We start from the raw sequence: 18,117 nt of genomic DNA on the forward strand, positions 1-18,117 counted from the left end.
ACCTAGCACAGCATCATAAGGTGAGCACTATCTATAGGTTAATGCAGCACTAGTAAGCGCCTATCTTTGATTTTTTTATATACTTGGATCATTGAAACATAAACTAGGATACATATGCAATTTTTTGTCTCGGTATCACACCCTATAGATGTCTATGACCCTGGTCTCACATATGTCACTGCGCCACATGTACCGTATACATCACTGCTATCAGTTTTGGGTAGAGATAACATACAGACTGCGGAAGGTGCTCTGCCTTCGCATAGAAATAGGTATTTGGCTAATCTTACCTTCTGGAGCGAAGCTTTTATCGGCCGCTTCATACAGCACGTCCTTTAGTGCCTGCGGGGAGAGGAGACAACAGACAAGAAATTGCTGGGACACAAATGTTACGTTATCTCCGAGATGATTAAACATTGGCGCGGCTCTGAGCGGCGTGTGATACGGCAAAAAGGGGCTTGTGAACTCACAGTTGTAGGGTGTGTACATGGTAGCAACCCCCTGTTTCTTGCCCCAGTGTAGTCTACAGAACAGTGGGCCTCCAGCTGTTGCAAAACTACAACTCCCAGCATGCCCGGACAGCCGTTGGCTGTCCGGGCATGCTGGGAGTTGTAGTTTTCCAACAGCTAGAGGCACACTGGTTGGAAAACACTGCTAAAGTCTACGGCTAAGAGCACATTGTGTGCTAGAAACATGTTAGTCTGACTTGTGACATATGTAAATGATGCTATTATGATTCTACAATAAAGAATTGGATTTTAAGGAATTTGCCTAAAAAAAAATTTTTTTTTTCTTTGTGGCTTTGGCTTTCCTGGACAATTGATATAGTGATAGGGTGGGTCTCAGGCTATGTTCACATGCCAGAATTTCTGCATGGAATTTTGCATCCATTGATGGGATTATGCTATCCCATTCACACCGCAGAATTTCTGCTGCAGAATTTCAGTGGGAGGAATTTCATTGAAGTGAATAGGCAATTAATTTCTGCAAAATTTACTGCGATCAGAGGGGGGAGATAAGTAAAACAATGGGGGAACTGAGCGGGATCAGAGGAGGGAGATAAGTAACAATGGGGGGGAACAGAGCAGGATCGGAGGGGGGAGATAAGTAACAATGGGGGGGAACAGAGCAGGATCGGAGGGGGGAGATAAATAACAATGGAGGGAACAGAGCGGGATCGGAGGAGGGATATAAGTAACAATGGGGGAACAGAGCAGAATCGGAGGGGGGAGATAAGTAACAATGGGGGGAACAGAGTGGGATCGGAGGAGGGAGATAAGTAACAATGGGGGAACTGAGTGGGATCGGAGGGGGGAGATAAGTAACAGTGGGGGGAACAGAGCGGGATCGGAGGGGGGAGATAAGTAACAATGGGGGAACAGAGTGGAATCGGAGGAGGGAGATAAGTAACAATGGGGGGAACAGAGCGGGATCGGAGGGGGGAGATAAGTAACAATGGGGGAACAGAGCAGGATCGGAGGAGGGAGATAAGTAACAAAGGGGGGGAACAGATCGGGATCGGAGGAGGGAGATAAGTAACAGTGGGGGGAGCAGAGCGGGATCGGAGGAGGGAGATAAGTAATGGGGGAGCAGAGCGGGATCGGAGGAGGGAGATAAGTAACAGTGGGGGGAGCAGAGCGGGATCGGAGGAGGGAGATAAGTAACAATGGGGGAGCAGAGCGGGATCGGAGGAGGGAGATAAGTAACAGTGGGGGGAACAGATCAGGATCGGAGGGGGGAGATAAGTAACAATGGGGGAGCAGAGCGGGATCGGAGGGGGAGATAAGTAACAAAGGGGGGGAACAGATCGGGATCGGAGGAGGGAGATAAGTAACAATGGGGGAACTGAGTGGGAACGGAGGAGGGAGATAAGTAACAATGGGAGGAACAGAGCGTGATCGGAGGGGGAGATAAGTAACAATGGGGAAGCAGGGAGATAAGTAACAGTGGGGGGAACTGAGTGGGATCGGAGGGGGGAGATAAGTAACAATGGGAGGAACAGAGCGGGATCGGAGGGGGGAGATAAGTAACAATGGGAGGAACAGAGCGGGATCGGAGGAGGGAGACAAGTAACAATGGGGGGAACAGAGCGGGATCGGAGGGGGGAGATAAGTAACAATGGGAGGAACAGAGCGGGATCGGAGGGGGGAGATAAGTAACAATGGGAGGAACAGAGCGGGATCGGAGGGGGGAGATAAGTAACAATGGGAGGAACAAAGCGGGATTGGAGGAAGGAGATAAGTAACAATGGGGGAGCAGAGCGGGATCGGAGGGGGGAGATAAGTAACAGTGGGGGGAACTGAGTGGAATCGGAGGGGGGAGATAAGTAACAATGGGAGGAACAGAGCGGGATCGGAGGGGGGAGATAAGTAACAATGGGAGGAACAGAGCGGGATCGGAGGAGGGAGACAAGTAACAATGGGGGGAACAGAGCGGGATTGGAGGAAGGAGATAAGTAACAATGGGGGAGCAGAGCGGGATCGGAGGGGGGAGATAAGTAACAATGGGGGAACTGAGTGGGATCGGAGGGGGGAGATAAGTATCAATGGGGGGAACAGAGCAGGATCAGAGGGGGGAGATAAGTATCAATGGGGGTCGGGAACAGACAATGGGGAAATCAGGTTAGAGCCTATGTAATGTCTCTGTATAGAGCTTATGTATATAAGGGGAAAATGTATCAAAACTGTCACAAGTGAAATCTGACTGGTTGCTATGGGCGACTGCTTCGCTTCTCTCTTGCATCAATTTTTCTAAGACAGGATATAGTTTACACAGAAACGACGTCCCGCTCCAACTTTCTGCTGTCTTTGCAGCGTGTTTATCTTTTTATAGTTTTGTAGCTGCCGCCTGGAGCAGCCTTGGAGGATACATTTTAAATATGGAAGGTGCATAAAATTTTTACAATATGCACTTTTACAGAATTTAAATAGCTAATAATTGTATATACAATACGCCCAAACCCAAGACTATAAACATTTACACGGCTTTTCATTTGCATATAGAACTGCAGGTGAGAAATCTGCCGTCTCCCGGCATAAAATACATTTCCCCTCAGTTTATTTTGTTATAAAATAAGATTATTCGTCGGCGTCTCGAGAAGACGTTTCAGCCGTAATATCCTCCTTAAAGAATCAACCTCTCCTTATTTACAAGGCATAAAACATAAATGTGCGCATAATGACTTCCAGTTACAGGGAGGCTTTACGGGAAGCGTTAAAGTAAATGAGCGCGTCCTGTAATATAGGATTACGTATGCAAATACCTCCTTGGGTTTAAAGGGACGGCGCGTCCTCGGGGTTCTTCCAATTAAAGGGGTATTCCAGGAGAAAATTTTCTTTATATATCAACTGGTTCCAGAAAGTTAAACAGATTTGTAAATTACTTCTATTAAAAAATCTTAATCCTTTCAGTGCTTATGAGCATCTGAAGTTAAGGTTGTTCTTTTCTGTCTAAGTGCTCTCTGATGACACCTGTCTCGGGAAACGCCCAGTTTAGAAGCAAATTCCCATAGCAAACCTCTTCTAAACTGGGCGGTTCCCGAGACACGTGTAATCAGAGATTACTTAGACAGAAAAGAACAACCTAAACTTCAGAAGCTCATAAGTACTGAAAGGTTTAAGATTTTTTAATAGAAGTAATTTACAAATCTGTTTAACTTTCTGGAGCCAGTTGATATATAAAAAAAAAGTTTTTTTCCTGGAATACCCCTTTAACCCTTCAGTAGAAATGTGTATGCATCGGCAGCTACCAGCTTAGCAACGACATTATGGCCATACTGTCGAAAAGCGTCCCCGCCAAACTGTGGCTTTCCGGCTGTTTGCAAAACTACACCTCCCATTATGCCCTGACAGCCTTTCAGGCTGTCAGGGCATGATGGGAGTTGTAGTTTTGCTACAGTGGGGGCTGTTTTGGTGGAATAATCCTTATAAACTTCTGCACCAATACCAGCTCCTCATAATAAGAACCCCGTGATGATATAACATGATGGGAGAGATTTATCGAAACCTGTAGGGAGGAAGAGCGGTGCAGTTACCCATAGCAACCAATCAGATCACTTCTTTCATTTTTCAGAGGCCTCTTTAAAAATGAAAGAAGCGATCTGATTGGTTGCTACGGGCAACTGCACCGCTCTTCCTCCCTACAGGTTTCGATAAATCTCTCCCAATGTCTCTTACCTTGTAGTTTATATACTGCTTCCTCCATTCCGGAGTGAGATGGACCGATAAGTGGTCAGAGAACTTCATGGCGGAGTTGTCCCTTACGGATCCCCGGTGTGACTGATAGTGACGGAGACTTCAGCACCGAGGAGTGGACAGCGACGTGACAGGTGTGTGTGGGGGAGGGGAGATCAATGTCCCGCATCAAAGACAACTTGGATAAAAGGAGAAGTTTTCTGCGTCCGCATATATTTCCATAGATAACGACACCACAGCCCACGTATAATGCCTCTCTCCCCCCTGGTAAGAACAGCTAATTCTTTCTGATTTACGGAAAGCTGGGTGAAATTCAACATGGCTGCCCCCAGTTCCCTCCACAGGTTTGCGATTCGGCTTTCTCTGAATCCTGCAAAACTGAAGTTGTGTTCAAAAGTTTGCAGAAATTGTCGAATTTTGGCATTTATTTATACCGTAACTGAACATGCCAAAAAACTGTCCTTTATTTTAGGTTAGTGATTATATGAAACAATTATCTATCACATACTTGTTTGGCTCCTTATTAAATGATAATTATAACAGAAATCACCCAAATGGTCCTGGTGAAAAGTTTTCATACCCTTGAATGTTTGGCCTTGTTACAAACACACAAGATAACACACACAATGGTAATTAAAGGGGTAGTCCGGTGCTGAAAAACGTATCCCCTATCCTAAGGATAGGGGATAAGTTTCAGATCGCGGGGGGGGGGGGGGGGTCCGACCGCTGGAGACCCCCCCCCCCCCCCCCGCGATCTCCTGTACGGCTCGCTGGCCGTTTAGTGGGTGTTGACCACCGCACGAAGCGTCGTCTGACACGTCCCCTCAATACATCGCTATGGCAGAGTTGGAGATTGCCGGAGGCAGCGCTCCGGCTCTGCCATAGAGTTGTATTGAGGGGGCGTGTAAGCCGCTGCTTCGTGCGGTGGTCAACACGCCCCCTCCCCGTACAGGAAATTGCAGGGGGGCCCCAGCGGTCGGACCCCCCGCGATCTGAAACTTATCCCCTATCCTTAGGATAGGGGATAAGTTTTTCCGCACTGGATATCTCCTTTAAAGGGGTATTCCAGGCCAAAACTTTTTTTCATATATCAACTGGCTCCGGAAAGTTAAACAGATTTGTAAATTACTTCTATTAAAAAATCTTAATCCTTCCAATAATTATTAGCTTCTGAAGTTGAGTTGTTGTTTTCTGTCTAACTGCTCATTGATTATGTCACGTCCCCAGAGCTGTGCAGCTCCTATGAGGATATTCTCCCATCATGCACAGCTCCCGGGACGTGACATCATCATTGAGCAGTTAGACAGAAAACTTCAGAAGCTAATAACTATTGGAAGGATTAAGATTTTTTTTAATAGAAGTAATTTTCAAATCTGTTTAACTTTCCGGAGCCAGTTGATATATATATAAAAAAATTTTTTGCCTGGAATACCCCTTTAAAAGGTAAATTCCCTGAGCTTTTTTTTTTTTTTTTAAACCCTTAGGCTAGGTTCACACCAGCTGTAATTTTTGCCAAACATCCAGACAGAAAATTTCACAGAATACATGATCAGTGTCTGATGAAAGTGGTCTGACCGCTGGGGCCCTTTGCATTCTGCAGAACAGGGCCCTGGCTCTCATAGAGACGTCACAAGCTTTATACATTTCTATGGGAGGACCCGAAAATACCAGAATACAGCACACAGGCATCTTCAGCACTCCCGTAGAAATGAATGGAGCACACAGTAACTTGAAAAATGATAGTTAAAGGGGTATTCCAGGGGGAAAAAAAATTATATATCAACTGGCTCCAGAAAGTTAAACGGATTTGTAAATGACTTCTATTAAAACAATCTCAATCCTTTCAATAATTATCAGCTGCTGAAGTTGAGTTGTTCTTTTCTGTGTGGCAACAGTGCTCTCTGCTGACATCTCTGCTTGTCTCGGGAACTGCACAGAGTAGAAGAAGTTTTCTATGGGGATTTGCTTCTACTCCGGACAGTTCCCGAGACAGGTGTCATCAGAGAACACTTAGACAGGAAAGAACAACTCAACTTCAGCAGCTCATAAGTACTGAAAGGATAAAAAAAATTAATAGAAGTAATTTACAAATCTGTTTAACTTTCTGGAGCCAGTTGATATTTGACTGGATAACTCCTTTAACACTCCATCCCAAAATGCTGTAACGGTCAAGCAAGACCAGAAATTGTGAAGAAACAAGCCTTCTGAAGAGCCACAGCGCCAGTATGTAGGTTCCACGTGGGACCAGATGGCATGCAGTCAAGTAGGTATCTTGTACCACCTGGAAAGTATAGAGTAAGTGGACAGAATCCAATTCAGGAACCCCTAACAGATACCCAAAAAACAGTGTGTCCCCTCTATGAAGGTCCAGTTAACCCGATCAAATGGCTTCTTAGCATCGGTAGATAAAAGCATGGCCGACAGGACTGAGAATTTAGTAAGATGGATAAAGTTAATGGCCTTCACGGTATTATCTTTTACCTCTCTTCCGGGCATAAATCAGGTCCAGTCTGGGTGAATGACATCACTTAGCAATGCAACTATTCTACAGGCTAGAATTTTGGAGAAAAGTTTTGAGGTCGACTTTAAGGCTATGTTCACATGGTGGAATGTCCGCACTGAAAATTTCCATATAGACATTCCACTGACAGCAGAGTGCCAGCAGAACATGCTTGTGATAGGATCGCTCGGAAATGCGCCGTATAGACGGCAATGCATTTCCGTGCCGACTTCGCACAAAGAATAGACATCTATTCTTTCTACGGACTCCGGAATCGGGATTTTCGGTGCAGAAACATCTGCCGCGGAAATTCCGCTATTTGCACAGTGCACGGTCCGCACCGGGTGACACCCCCCAAGTGGGTTGACACCATCAAGAGGAAAGTAATCCCACAATGCATGTTCTCTTTCCCTTTTAAGAGAACAGCAGCAGTAATGGCCAATATCTTGTCCTGCGCCCAGGCAAACAATTTCTTTGATAGATCCTGAAGGGGTTTGTGTCTCGTACCACATTGATAATTCACAAAGGCCACTGTGATGGTGTTGTCTGAATAGACTTTCACATGATATCCCCGAATGAGGGTCTCTGCTGTCTTCAATGCCATTAAAAGTGCTTTGAGTTCCCTGTGATTAGCAGATTGAAAATGGGTCATTTCTGACCAGATCCCTTGCAAGGAGTGACTGCTGACCTGAGTGCCCCAGCCTTTCCAGCTGGCATTTGTAGTGATGGAAATCATCGGGGTAGGAATCCAAGAGACCCCTCTTGTGAAATTCTCCATCCACCACAGAGACTTCTTTACTTGAGGGATGACCATCTTCTTCTCTAGGGAAACCTGTGAGCGATCACAGACCTTCAAAATCTGAGTGCGGGAATGATTCTGGCACCAAGGTACTGCAGGAATGCATGACCTTATTGCTTCCCTTATGGGGGAAATCTTTTTTTGATAAAAGTTTCTGACCTTTAGGAGAATCGACGAGACCATGTCTTGAGGTAGACATGTCGCCTGGCTTCTCGAATCCAGGATCATTCCCAAGAATTTCTTCCTCTTTGAAGAAGATCGAACTTCTGAAAATGTAAAATCCATCCAAGATTGTAAAGAGAAAGAATTGTTAGTTGGACATGTTGGGAAAGAAGATCCTTTGTCGGGGCCACAATTAATAGATCTTCTAGGTAAGGAATTATGGTTCTTTCTTTCTTTCTGAGATACACCACCACCTCCACCATCAATTGTAAATTGAATTGGATTGATTGTTTAGGAATATTGCAAATCTTAGTATTTTTGAAGATGAGGGAATATAGCAAGATGAAAATAGGAATCCTTTAAATCTATTGTCGCCATCCAAGCATTTCGTTTAATTAACGGAGCGGCGGTTTTCAGGGTCTCCATTTTGAAGCGCTTGTAGGTTATGAAACGATTCAGAGGTTTTAGGTTTATAATTGTTTTGAAAGTTCCATTTGGCTTGGGAACGAGAAAATGGCCCTGTTCTCGTTCCTCCAACGGCACTGGAAGAACTGCTACCAGAGTAAGGAGATCTTTTACACCCTGAAATAGCTGAAGATTTAAACAGTCCGTACTGAGATTTGTGATACAACCCATTTATTCTAAATACAATAAAAATGTAAGTTAACTCCTTCCATTGATCGAAGAAAAGAGACAACCACCACCACCGGGTTGTCACTGTTTTTTATCGGAGGCATTGGGATTGAGTAAGAACTCTCTCCTTTTAACTCCACCTGCCCGTTTCCCCTTTTCCATTGTATTCTTTCGGTTTGATCTTAAAGGGACGAAAATTCTTTTTAGGTTTTTGGGATTTTTTTCTTCAGGAAATCCCTTCCTCCTATCTGCTGCTTTCTCTATGATGTTATCCAAGACCTTTCCAAACACCCGTTTTCCTTGGAATGGGATGGCACACAACTTTGTTTTAGAGGTTGTGTCACCCTGCCAGTTCTTTAGCCAGAGTGCTTTCCTGGCGGAATGTGACAGAGCAGCAGATTTAGCAGCCATTCTGACTGATTCCGCAGAAATATCAACCAGGAAAGCAGTAGCCATCTTTAACATTGGGATGGAAGACAGAATTTGATCCCTGGGGGTTTTGTTCTCTAAGTGATTTTCAAGTTGGCCTAGCCACATAAATAAAGACCTTAACTACGCTAGTAGCTGCTATGTTGGGATTTAAAAGAGCAATAGAAAAATCCCAATCCTTACGAAGAAGGCCATCCATTTTTATAAACTTCACTACCTAAATATCGATCTTTGGAATTTCTCCCCAAAGTTCAGTATCCTCTGGATTAAAAGGGAATCTGGATCTGAACTCTTTGGATTTAGATAACCTTTACTCAGGCTCCTGCCTGAGACTCTTAAAGAGAACCTGTCATCAAACCATATTTTCTAAACTAACTCATATTATATTCACTAACTACTAACAACCCTCCTACCCTAAAAAAATTCTGAGCTTTAAAAAGCTGTGTATCATACCTTTCCCTTGCTCACATTGTTTGAGCTCCCGGCAGGAGAAAGGGGGCGTTCCCCAGCAGGGTCGACGTCACTGAAGCCTGTGAGAGCTGTGCCCTGCCATGCCCTCATGCACTTCCTGAGTTTGGACTTCTGCAAGTGCGGGTGGAGACCAAATTGACCGTTTGGTAACAGAACAGAGCCACCTATTGGCCATTTTTTCAATCACATTAAAAACATAAAGGTTGAGAATTTTAATAGCAAGTAAATAGCAAAGTGTCTTATAATAACATAAGGAACAATATATTAAAAGTTTAGTTTGGTGACAGGTACTCTTTAAAATTTTCATGTATAGGAAAGAATAGATTTTTCTTAGGCTTTAGTCCTGCAAACATTTTATCTTAAATGGTCTGAGTGACTGGAGGATTCTCATTCATGGCGGATTTAACTGCGCCCAAAAGAATATCCATATCCTCCGCAGAAAAATAGTTCTTATCCTAAATTTTTTGAGAAACGGTAATTCAATCTCGAACTCTTGATCAGAGGAAAGATCCGGATCTGAGTCAGGGTCTGAATCTGCAATTACAACAGGTTTCAATTTTTGGGCAGGAGGAGGTTCAAACACCTTGGGGGGAGGTAAAGCTGCTGCAACTTATGCTTGATCTTGCCGATTTACTGTATGATGCTTTTAATTCATCCATAAATTTCATCATCAATTTTTGCAGTGCAGGAGGAACACAGGGGCTTAACATATCCTTCACGAAGTTTATCAGAACACAGCACAATTTTTAATTTTAGTTTTGTCTTCTTAAGGTTTTATTTTTATTTTTTATATAGTCTCCTTGTCTCCCTACAATAAAAGAGAGAGAAGGAAACTCAAGTAAGGGGAATTTTAGAATCCCCCCCCCCCCCCTTAAGCCAGTGACCCCAAAGGGACAGCTACTTATTGGGCTGGACATCTTAACCTACTCCACAGACTCAGAGCGGGATGTAGCAGAATCCATAATGACAAGCAGACAACAGAACATAGAAAGCTTACCTTATTTGCTCTTTTGATTTGAATTTGGCGCCAGGAAAACCGCGCCAGGACGCAGCGCCACGCCCAGAATAGGAATTTTGAAAGTCGTGCCACTGGAGGAGGCACTTCCGGCCGTCGGTGGAGGAACTTCCGGCCTCCAGCAATCCTGTCCTGCTGCGAGCGACACTGACGTCACACAAAGCTGACGGGACGCAGCAGAGGCCGGAAGAAGTCAGAGGCAGCAGGTGTGTGCGTGCTCCCGAGACCCCTGCATACCACCTAAACCTGCTGAATTAACTCCCGTAGCACCATGGCAGGGAGACAAGGTCCGGGAGGCACATATACCATATTAAATGAGACAGCAGGAGGGGGACCCAAGAATCGTCGACCTGCAACGCCTGACAAAAGAAAAAACTGCTGATCCCATCACCAGCCCTAGGACCAGGAGGGTAAAAACCTCATGCTTTCTATAGGAACATGAAACACTGAGGGGTTATCCAAGGAGGGGCCTTTTTAATCTGTCCTGTGCTTCCTGTTCCTAGAAGATGAATGGGTGAAAATCTCATGAGGTGCTGTTGGGATGATGATTAGAAATCTCCCTCTAAGAGATCGTCTACCGAGACCAGCACCGGAGTCCACTGGAAAAGAGGCCAGTCAAGCTTCAAAAGGCAAAGACACCGCCAGGTCATGAGCCAGAAGATCAGAGAAGGCGCAGTCAGGGTCAGGAGAAGGATTCCTCACAAGAGATACAGCATTCCAGGCTCTGAGGCGAGGAAGATGACAATCTAGGCGATCCACAGATAACCAGTCTGGGACAGAGACAAGGGTCCACTTTAAGGAACGAGATAAGGTCTGGAAGATCCACTTGCTACCAGAGGAAGAAGATTGCCAAGCCTCTTGGGATGATTAAATAGAAAGGGTGACCCCAACAATATTGTGTTACAGAGTCCCATATCATAGCCAACAATGGGGGGGGGGGGGGGATCAAGGAGGGATGAAATGGCACAAAGTGGTATACATTGGTAATGCTGATATTGGTATCACATTTTGTGTGGTAGGACGTGATCCGTGCAATTGGCAGTACAGTGAGAAGTGTCACCAAACTATGGACATCTAAAAAGGTGTCACCGACATGAAAAGTTTGGAAAGCTCTCGTCTACATGCAGACAACCTGTAATTCTCTAACCCAGCCACAAGATGTCGCTGTTCCTCCATGTTTCCTGGTAAATAACTGTATTTAATTCACCAGTTAACACTCAATGTCCAGCAATGCTCAATATTATTACAATCCATTATAATTCCAATAATTTACCCTGCAATCAAAAAGAGGGGTGAGGGGAGGGGAGGAGAAAGGAGAACCACAGTAAGAGAGGAAACAAGGGGAGGAAAAGGAGGAACACAGGACAAGTATATAAGGTGAGCAATAGGAAAACTAACTACAGCCAGCAGTAAAGAAAGCCTGTAGAGGGCCCCTGCATAGTTGAAGAACAGAGGTGGGCAGCCCCGGGGTATCCAGCCACTGCCCCCATATACGTTCAAATTTAGCCATAGCATTTCTCTGGCCTAAGCACGATATTCATTCTATTTGTAAACTCCTGCAGTGTGAAAGGGGCCAAGAGTCCAGTGCGACGTGATGGTTTTACATGCCTGGTATAATATACGCTGGATCCCCATTAGAACACAATCATCCACAAGAGCATCATCCAGACAGCCCAGTACGCACAGTATCCCTCCAACTCTCTTACATCTGGGGCATGTCGAGTCTGGTCGCCATCCACTTTTATGCAAAAAAGACTGGGGTCCTACACACCCTGCGTATCAAGTATAATTGGGAAAGACTATTCGGTTCACTAAGAGATAGGAGAGGTACAGTAGTCAGCAAATCAGTCCACTGTTCATCAGTAAGGGGGCAAACTTCGTCCATCCACTTGTCCCTAACCGTCAGAGGATAGGTAGAGAGATGCATGTCCAGAAGAGTAGTATAGGCCAGGGATATAGTTCCTCTCCGAGTGCCGACCTTCCAAATATATTGCAGGAGGGAATGAGTAGAGATAGTTAATGGGCCCCTACCCCCCTTTCGGTCCAGTGCATGGCGCAACTGCAGGTATTGGTAAGAGGCCCAGGGTAAGAGGCCCTCCAGTCGGAAAATCTCAGGGAGTTGGGGGGTTCTTCCACAGCAGAGTAAAGCCCGACACCTGTAACAACGACTTCACCGATCCCCACACCCAGAGCATCAAAGAAACAGTTGGGAGCAAGCGAGTAGAGCCTAGAGAGGAGCCCAACTCGAGAGCACCCAAAGGAGGGGGGACACCCCGGCAAGCCATTCCACTAGCCTCCCAGAAACTCCACAACAGCCAACCTCCCCCCAGCCCTTCAAATGTTGCAACTGGGAAGCTAAGAAATAGACATCGGGATTAGGCACAGCCAGTCCCCCATCCAGCTTACCACACTGGAGCATGTCCAACCGTATCTGAGCACAACCCCCTTTCCAGATAAGGAAACTGAAAAGACCATTGACACATCTAAAATACATAGCTTGTATCCATATTGGGGAGTTGTGGAGAACATAAAGTAGCTTTGGCATCAAAATCATTTTAATCATGTTACAAATGAGTCCCAAAGCCCATCCAGCGCATGACAGCTCACAGGAATTCCCACTTGACGCTGTCGAAGGCCTCGCAGCATCGAGCGAGATAATGGCAGCTCGTCCCCCCCTCCCCTCCCCTATAGGACTGGATGTTAAGATGTAGACGCCTTAAATTATGGGAGGTGGACCGATTGGGCATAAAGCCGGATTGGTCAGGGTGAATTAAATCCGTAACCACCCGGGAAAGTCTATTCACTAACGCCCCAGCTAGCAACTTAACGTCAGGAGCGAAATCAGGCGATAGGAGTCCGGCAGTCTCTGGTCCTTTCTGTGCTTTGGCAGGACAACTGTAACTGCCTCTCTCATAGAGAGAAGTAATTCCCCGACAGTAAAGACATCCTCAAAAACCTCTAATAATTGAGGAAGTAGTACATCACTGCACCTCTTAAAGAACTCGCCCGGTAGACCATCTAACCCTCTCGTTAGCCAAGGACTGGATAGCCAGCTCCAGGTCCTCAACCGTGAAAGGCTCGTCTAGGTACCGTACCTGATCCGGGGAAAGGGTAGGTAGAGAAATGTCAGCAACATAAGCGTCCAAGTCAGTAAGACTAATAGAGGAGAGACTACTGGTATACAGGTCCATATAAAAGTCATGGAGACAACACAGAATGTCACGAGGAGGGAGCAGGCAGTCCAGTGGATGGAGCTGCGGGCACCCCCGTGGTGGCTCCCGCACTAACCTGACCAGGCCATAGTGAGGCGCCGGCCTGGAAAGATGATCCGGGGTCAGAGGTCTCCACTTAATCCTCAGAAGTGTGAGAGGATGCCTCCCAGTCTGCGCTCGCGTCTGCGCCCAATTCCCCACCAGAGGCAGTGGAGACATGGGCGGATCGCTCCAGGCATGCCGCTACATCATAGAGGTGAAGAGGTGTTGCGGCACCATCTTGGTTGCACGGGGTAGCTAGGCCGCAGTTCTTCACGGACTTGTTCCTCCCAAAGCGTCCGCCCGCCATGACAAAAGGTACGACCGGAGGCAGCCACGGACCATCAAGAGACAGTATGGGGGGTTTTCAACCACAAATTGGGCGGCTACAGGATGAGGCACGGAAGATTAGAGCAGGAGCTCGGCAGCGTGCGACTGCTCACATGGCCGACAGATCACGCACCTCACGAAAAATGGAATTTCAGTGCCGGAAACATCTACACAGCGCAGCAGTTGAATTCAACAGGGCTCCGCTGCAGCAGAATCTCCGTGCAGAATTCCAATGCAGAATTGGGTACGAAAATTCTGACATGTGAACATAGCCTAATTCTCTATGGATGACTAGTGTGGTAAGTGAATGGCTAAGCCGCCTTTTCCTAACCAGATTGGCAGCAGGTAAGAATGTATTTTTATTTATATTTCTTCTTCTACTTGGCACTTTTAAATATACAAATAATTCTCTGAACAACGAGAGAGATTTATCAAAAACTGTCCAGATGAAAAGTTGCCCATAGCAACCAATCAGCTCGATGCTTTCATTTTTAACAAGGCCTCTGAAAAATGAAAGAAGCGATCTGATTGGTTGCTATGGGCAACTCAGCAACTTTTCCTTTGCACGGGTTTTGATAAATCTCCCCCAAAATCTTTAATATTGGAAAGTTGCAATACTTCATGTTAGGGCCTGTACGATACAACCAAGCCATGTGCATGAGGCAGTATGGCCGCACAGAGACCCTGAAGCTGCAGACGAGTGAGACACAAGCTCCCTGTGTGCTGCCAGATGGTGCCCAGTATGGCACCGAATTACGCCTAGGAGAGAATACCTCTATTACACAGCCAGCTACAATCTCCTGGGTGACATCACATTTAATACAAATATTCAGTGGGACCCCACAAACTTGTATGGAGCAATAATACAGCACCCAAAGAAATTGGAAGCTATAATACGGTTATGGCACAATTTGGTCCCAGCATTTATAGTCACACACCAGGCATGATAGACAAGAAGTTTTTATTTAGGAAATATTAACTATAGACAGGTTCATTCGAAGCAAAGTAAAAAAAAAAAACACCTCACTCCCCGCTACCCTATAACGCCAATGCAGGAGGCCAGTAGTCTCCAACCTGTGTCTCGCCAGCAATTCGAAACTTCAACTCCTTTTAGGCTGCATTCACACCACGTTTTTGCTATACAGTTCCCGTATCAGGTTTTTGATGAAAAATGGATCCCTTAAAACCGGACTAAACTGTTTCAAAACGTGTGTACAAATTGCAACCCGTATACAGTTAAAAACTGTATACGGTTTGCAAAATGATATATAAAGAATATATAACCAATCCTTCTAGGATTTTACCCCTAAAGGGTACACAATGAATTCCAAATTAATATAGAGATGCTTCAATCGATTGATTTGTTTGCAAAATGATGTCCGGTTGTATCCGTTTTGTAAGAAAAAAAACTTACCGTATATACTCGAGTATAAGCCGAGTTTTTCAGCATGAGTGCTGAAAACACCCCCTCTCGGCTTATACTCGAGTGAACTCTCCACCCGCAGTGGTCTTCAACCTGCGGACCTCCAGAGGTTTCAAAACTACAACTCCCAGCAAGCCCGGGCAGCCATCAGCTGTCCGGGCTTGCTGGGAGTTGTAGTTTTGAAACCTCCGGAGGTCCGCAGGTTGAAGACCACTGCGGCCTTCGACATCATCCAGCCCCCTCTCACCACCTTTAGTTCTGTACAGTACTCGCCTCCGCTCGGCGCTGGTCCGGTGCTGCAGGACTGTCCGGTGAGGAGGTGGTCCGGTGGGATAGTGGTTCCGGGCTGCTATCTTCACCGGGGAGGCCTCTTCTAAGCGCTTCGGGCCCGGCCCCAGAATAGTCACGTTGCCTTGACAACGACGCAGAGGTACGTTCATTGCCAACGTACTTCTGCGTCATCGTCCAGGCAACGCCTCTATTCTGGGCCCGAAGCGCGGAGAAGAGGCGCCCCCAGTGAAGATAGCAGCCCGGAACCACTATCCCACCGGACCACCTCCTCACCGGACAGTCCTGCAGCACCGGACCAGCGCCGAGCGGAGGTGAGTACTGTACAGAACTAAAGGGGGGTGAGAGGGGGCTGGATGATGTCGAAGGCCGCAGTGGTCTTCAACCTGCGGACCTCCGGAGGTTTCAAAACTACAACTCCCAGCAAGCCCGGACAGCCGATGGCTGCCCGGGCTTGCTAGGAGTTGTAGTTTTGAAACCTCTGGAGGTCCGCAGGTTGAAGACCACTGAGGGCGGATGATGACAAGAGGATGATGAAGGGGGGGTGGTGTGGGATTATGAAGGGGGGTGGGGATGATGACAAGGGGATGATGAAGGGGGGGGGTGTGGGATGATTACAAGGGGATGATGAAGGGGGGTGGGGATGATGACAAGGGGATGATGAAGGGGGGATGTGGGATGATGACAAGGGGATGATGAAGGGGGGTGGGGATGATGACAAGGGGATGATGAAGGGGGGGTGTGGGATGATGACAAGGGGATGATGAAGGGGGGATGTGGGATGATTACAAGGGGATGATGAAGGGGGGTGGGGATGATGACAAGGGGATGATGAAGGGGGGGTGTGGGATGATGACAAGGGGATGATGACAGGTGATGTTGATGAGGATGTTAATGACAGGTCTGGATGATGACAGGGGGGGGATGATGTATTTCCCACCCTAGGCTTATACTCGAGTCAATAACTTTTTTTCCTGGGATTTTGGGTTGAAATTAGGGGTCTCGGCTTATACTCGGGTCGGCTTATACTCGAGTATATACGGTATGCGTTTTTAAATTTTAACTCCATTTTGAATAAAGTTTCACTTGTTTGATTGAAATTCCAAGAAAAAAAAAACTGTGCAAAGTCAAAAACCGTATGGTGCAAACCGTATGGAACCGTATGCACATACAGTTCTGTACGGTTCCCATTGACTCACATGTTTAAAAAAAAACGTATACGGTTTAATACAGTTTTTCACCCGGACCAAAAAACGTGGTAGGCTACGGTTTTGGGTACAGGTAAAAAAAACTGACAAAACCGTACAAGATGCAAAACGGACACAACCTGATGCATCTTTTGGCATACAGTTTTCAATGGAAAGTCAATGCATACGGTTTTCAATATGGTTCCGTACTGTTTTCACATTGAAAACGTATACGGGAACTGTATTGCAAAAATGGGGTGTGAATGCAGCCTTATGCTGGGAGCTGTAGTTGCCCACTAGTTGGAGACCACGGCTTCAGACAGTGGTTAGGGTCAATGCCAGTATACTGTAATACCGTCAACACACTGGATGAACCTTATATAATGTAACCCGGTGGCTAAAACACGTACCTGCAGTCTAGTCACATGACCTAGGAGAAAGCAGCGGCTGGGTGCATTAGTTCCCAATGACATCACTGAGTCATTAGACATATTAAAGTAATCACCATAGAGACCGGGTAAGCGCACACAATGGCCCAGATTTACTAAATCCCTGCGTATTACGGTTTTATTTTCACATTCCAACAGATTTACTATTGTCCAGTCTATTAGGCTGGTTGTTGATGGGTGCGCCCCTCTGTGTGTATTGTGCCGTTACGGAACAATTTGCGCACAATGTCATTAGTTAGTCAGGACTACTCCTTTACTGTGAGGTTTTCTGAGCAGCTTTGTCGGACTCAGTGCAAACGCCTGACAAAACCCCCCCCAAAATCCTGACAAGATTTGTAGGGAAAAAAAATCAGAACACACAAAACAAATGCAAAAAAATAACCCTACAAACAGTGTCATCTTTTTGTTTAGTAAATCTGGGACAATGTCAGCCTCTTCAGCAGTGGTCTCAAACGGTGGCCCTCCAGATGTTGCAAAACTTCAACTCCCAGCATGCCCGGACAGCCAACGGCTGTCCGGGCATACTGGGAGTTGAAGTTTTGCAACATCTGGAGGGCCACCGTTTGAGACCACTGCTCTACAGGGTCTAAGATACCAGAAGATTAATCCTCTAACCTGAATCAAACTAGTGCAATGTAAGCCAAACTCTTCCTTTATCATGGTGGGTGGAGGGGGATTTGAGAATTACAAAAATATGGCTGCTTTGTTCTAAAAAGTACAAAAACCATCCAAAGGCGGTGGTATTGCAGCACAGCTCTATTAAAGGAGTAGTCTCGTGCTAAATACCACGTCCCCTCCATATAACTATGGGAGAGCTGTTCTGCAATCTTAGGCTCTTCCAAACAGCCATATGGAGGGGGAGTGGCGGTCCCCGCTTCGGGCAGGCGTCGTGAAGCGCCACTTTGGGGGAGAGCCGGGGCCCTGTACAGGTGCCGGTCCGCGATCTAAAACTTCCGCAGATAGGGGGTACGTTTTATTTTTATTTAA

The 18,117-nt window shown here is 46.2% G+C and overlaps 1 protein-coding gene across 2 annotated transcripts in view; it reads right to left on the reverse strand.

The window, feature by feature from the left end:
* Window positions 1-4,278, reverse strand: part of LOC130291079 (xenotropic and polytropic retrovirus receptor 1 homolog) — a 105,611-nt gene extending 101,333 nt beyond the window's left edge. Inside the window, exons 1-2 of one of the 2 annotated variants that reach the window (XM_056539452.1) lie at window positions 4,176-4,274; window positions 291-342 (exon numbers count right to left, since the gene is read on the reverse strand). In XM_056539452.1, the coding sequence (XP_056395427.1) occupies window positions 291-342; window positions 4,176-4,244 (121 nt within the window). In that variant the 5' untranslated portion in view covers window positions 4,245-4,274. Of the gene's footprint in view, window positions 1-290; window positions 343-4,175 lie in introns of both variants that reach the window. The other variant, XM_056539454.1, reaches the window with a different exon arrangement.
* Window positions 4,279-18,117: the final 13,839 nt, after the last annotated feature.

Source organism: Hyla sarda, chromosome 9 (assembly GCF_029499605.1).
Source record: "Hyla sarda isolate aHylSar1 chromosome 9, aHylSar1.hap1, whole genome shotgun sequence".
Lineage (NCBI taxonomy): Eukaryota > Metazoa > Chordata > Amphibia > Anura > Hylidae > Hyla > Hyla sarda.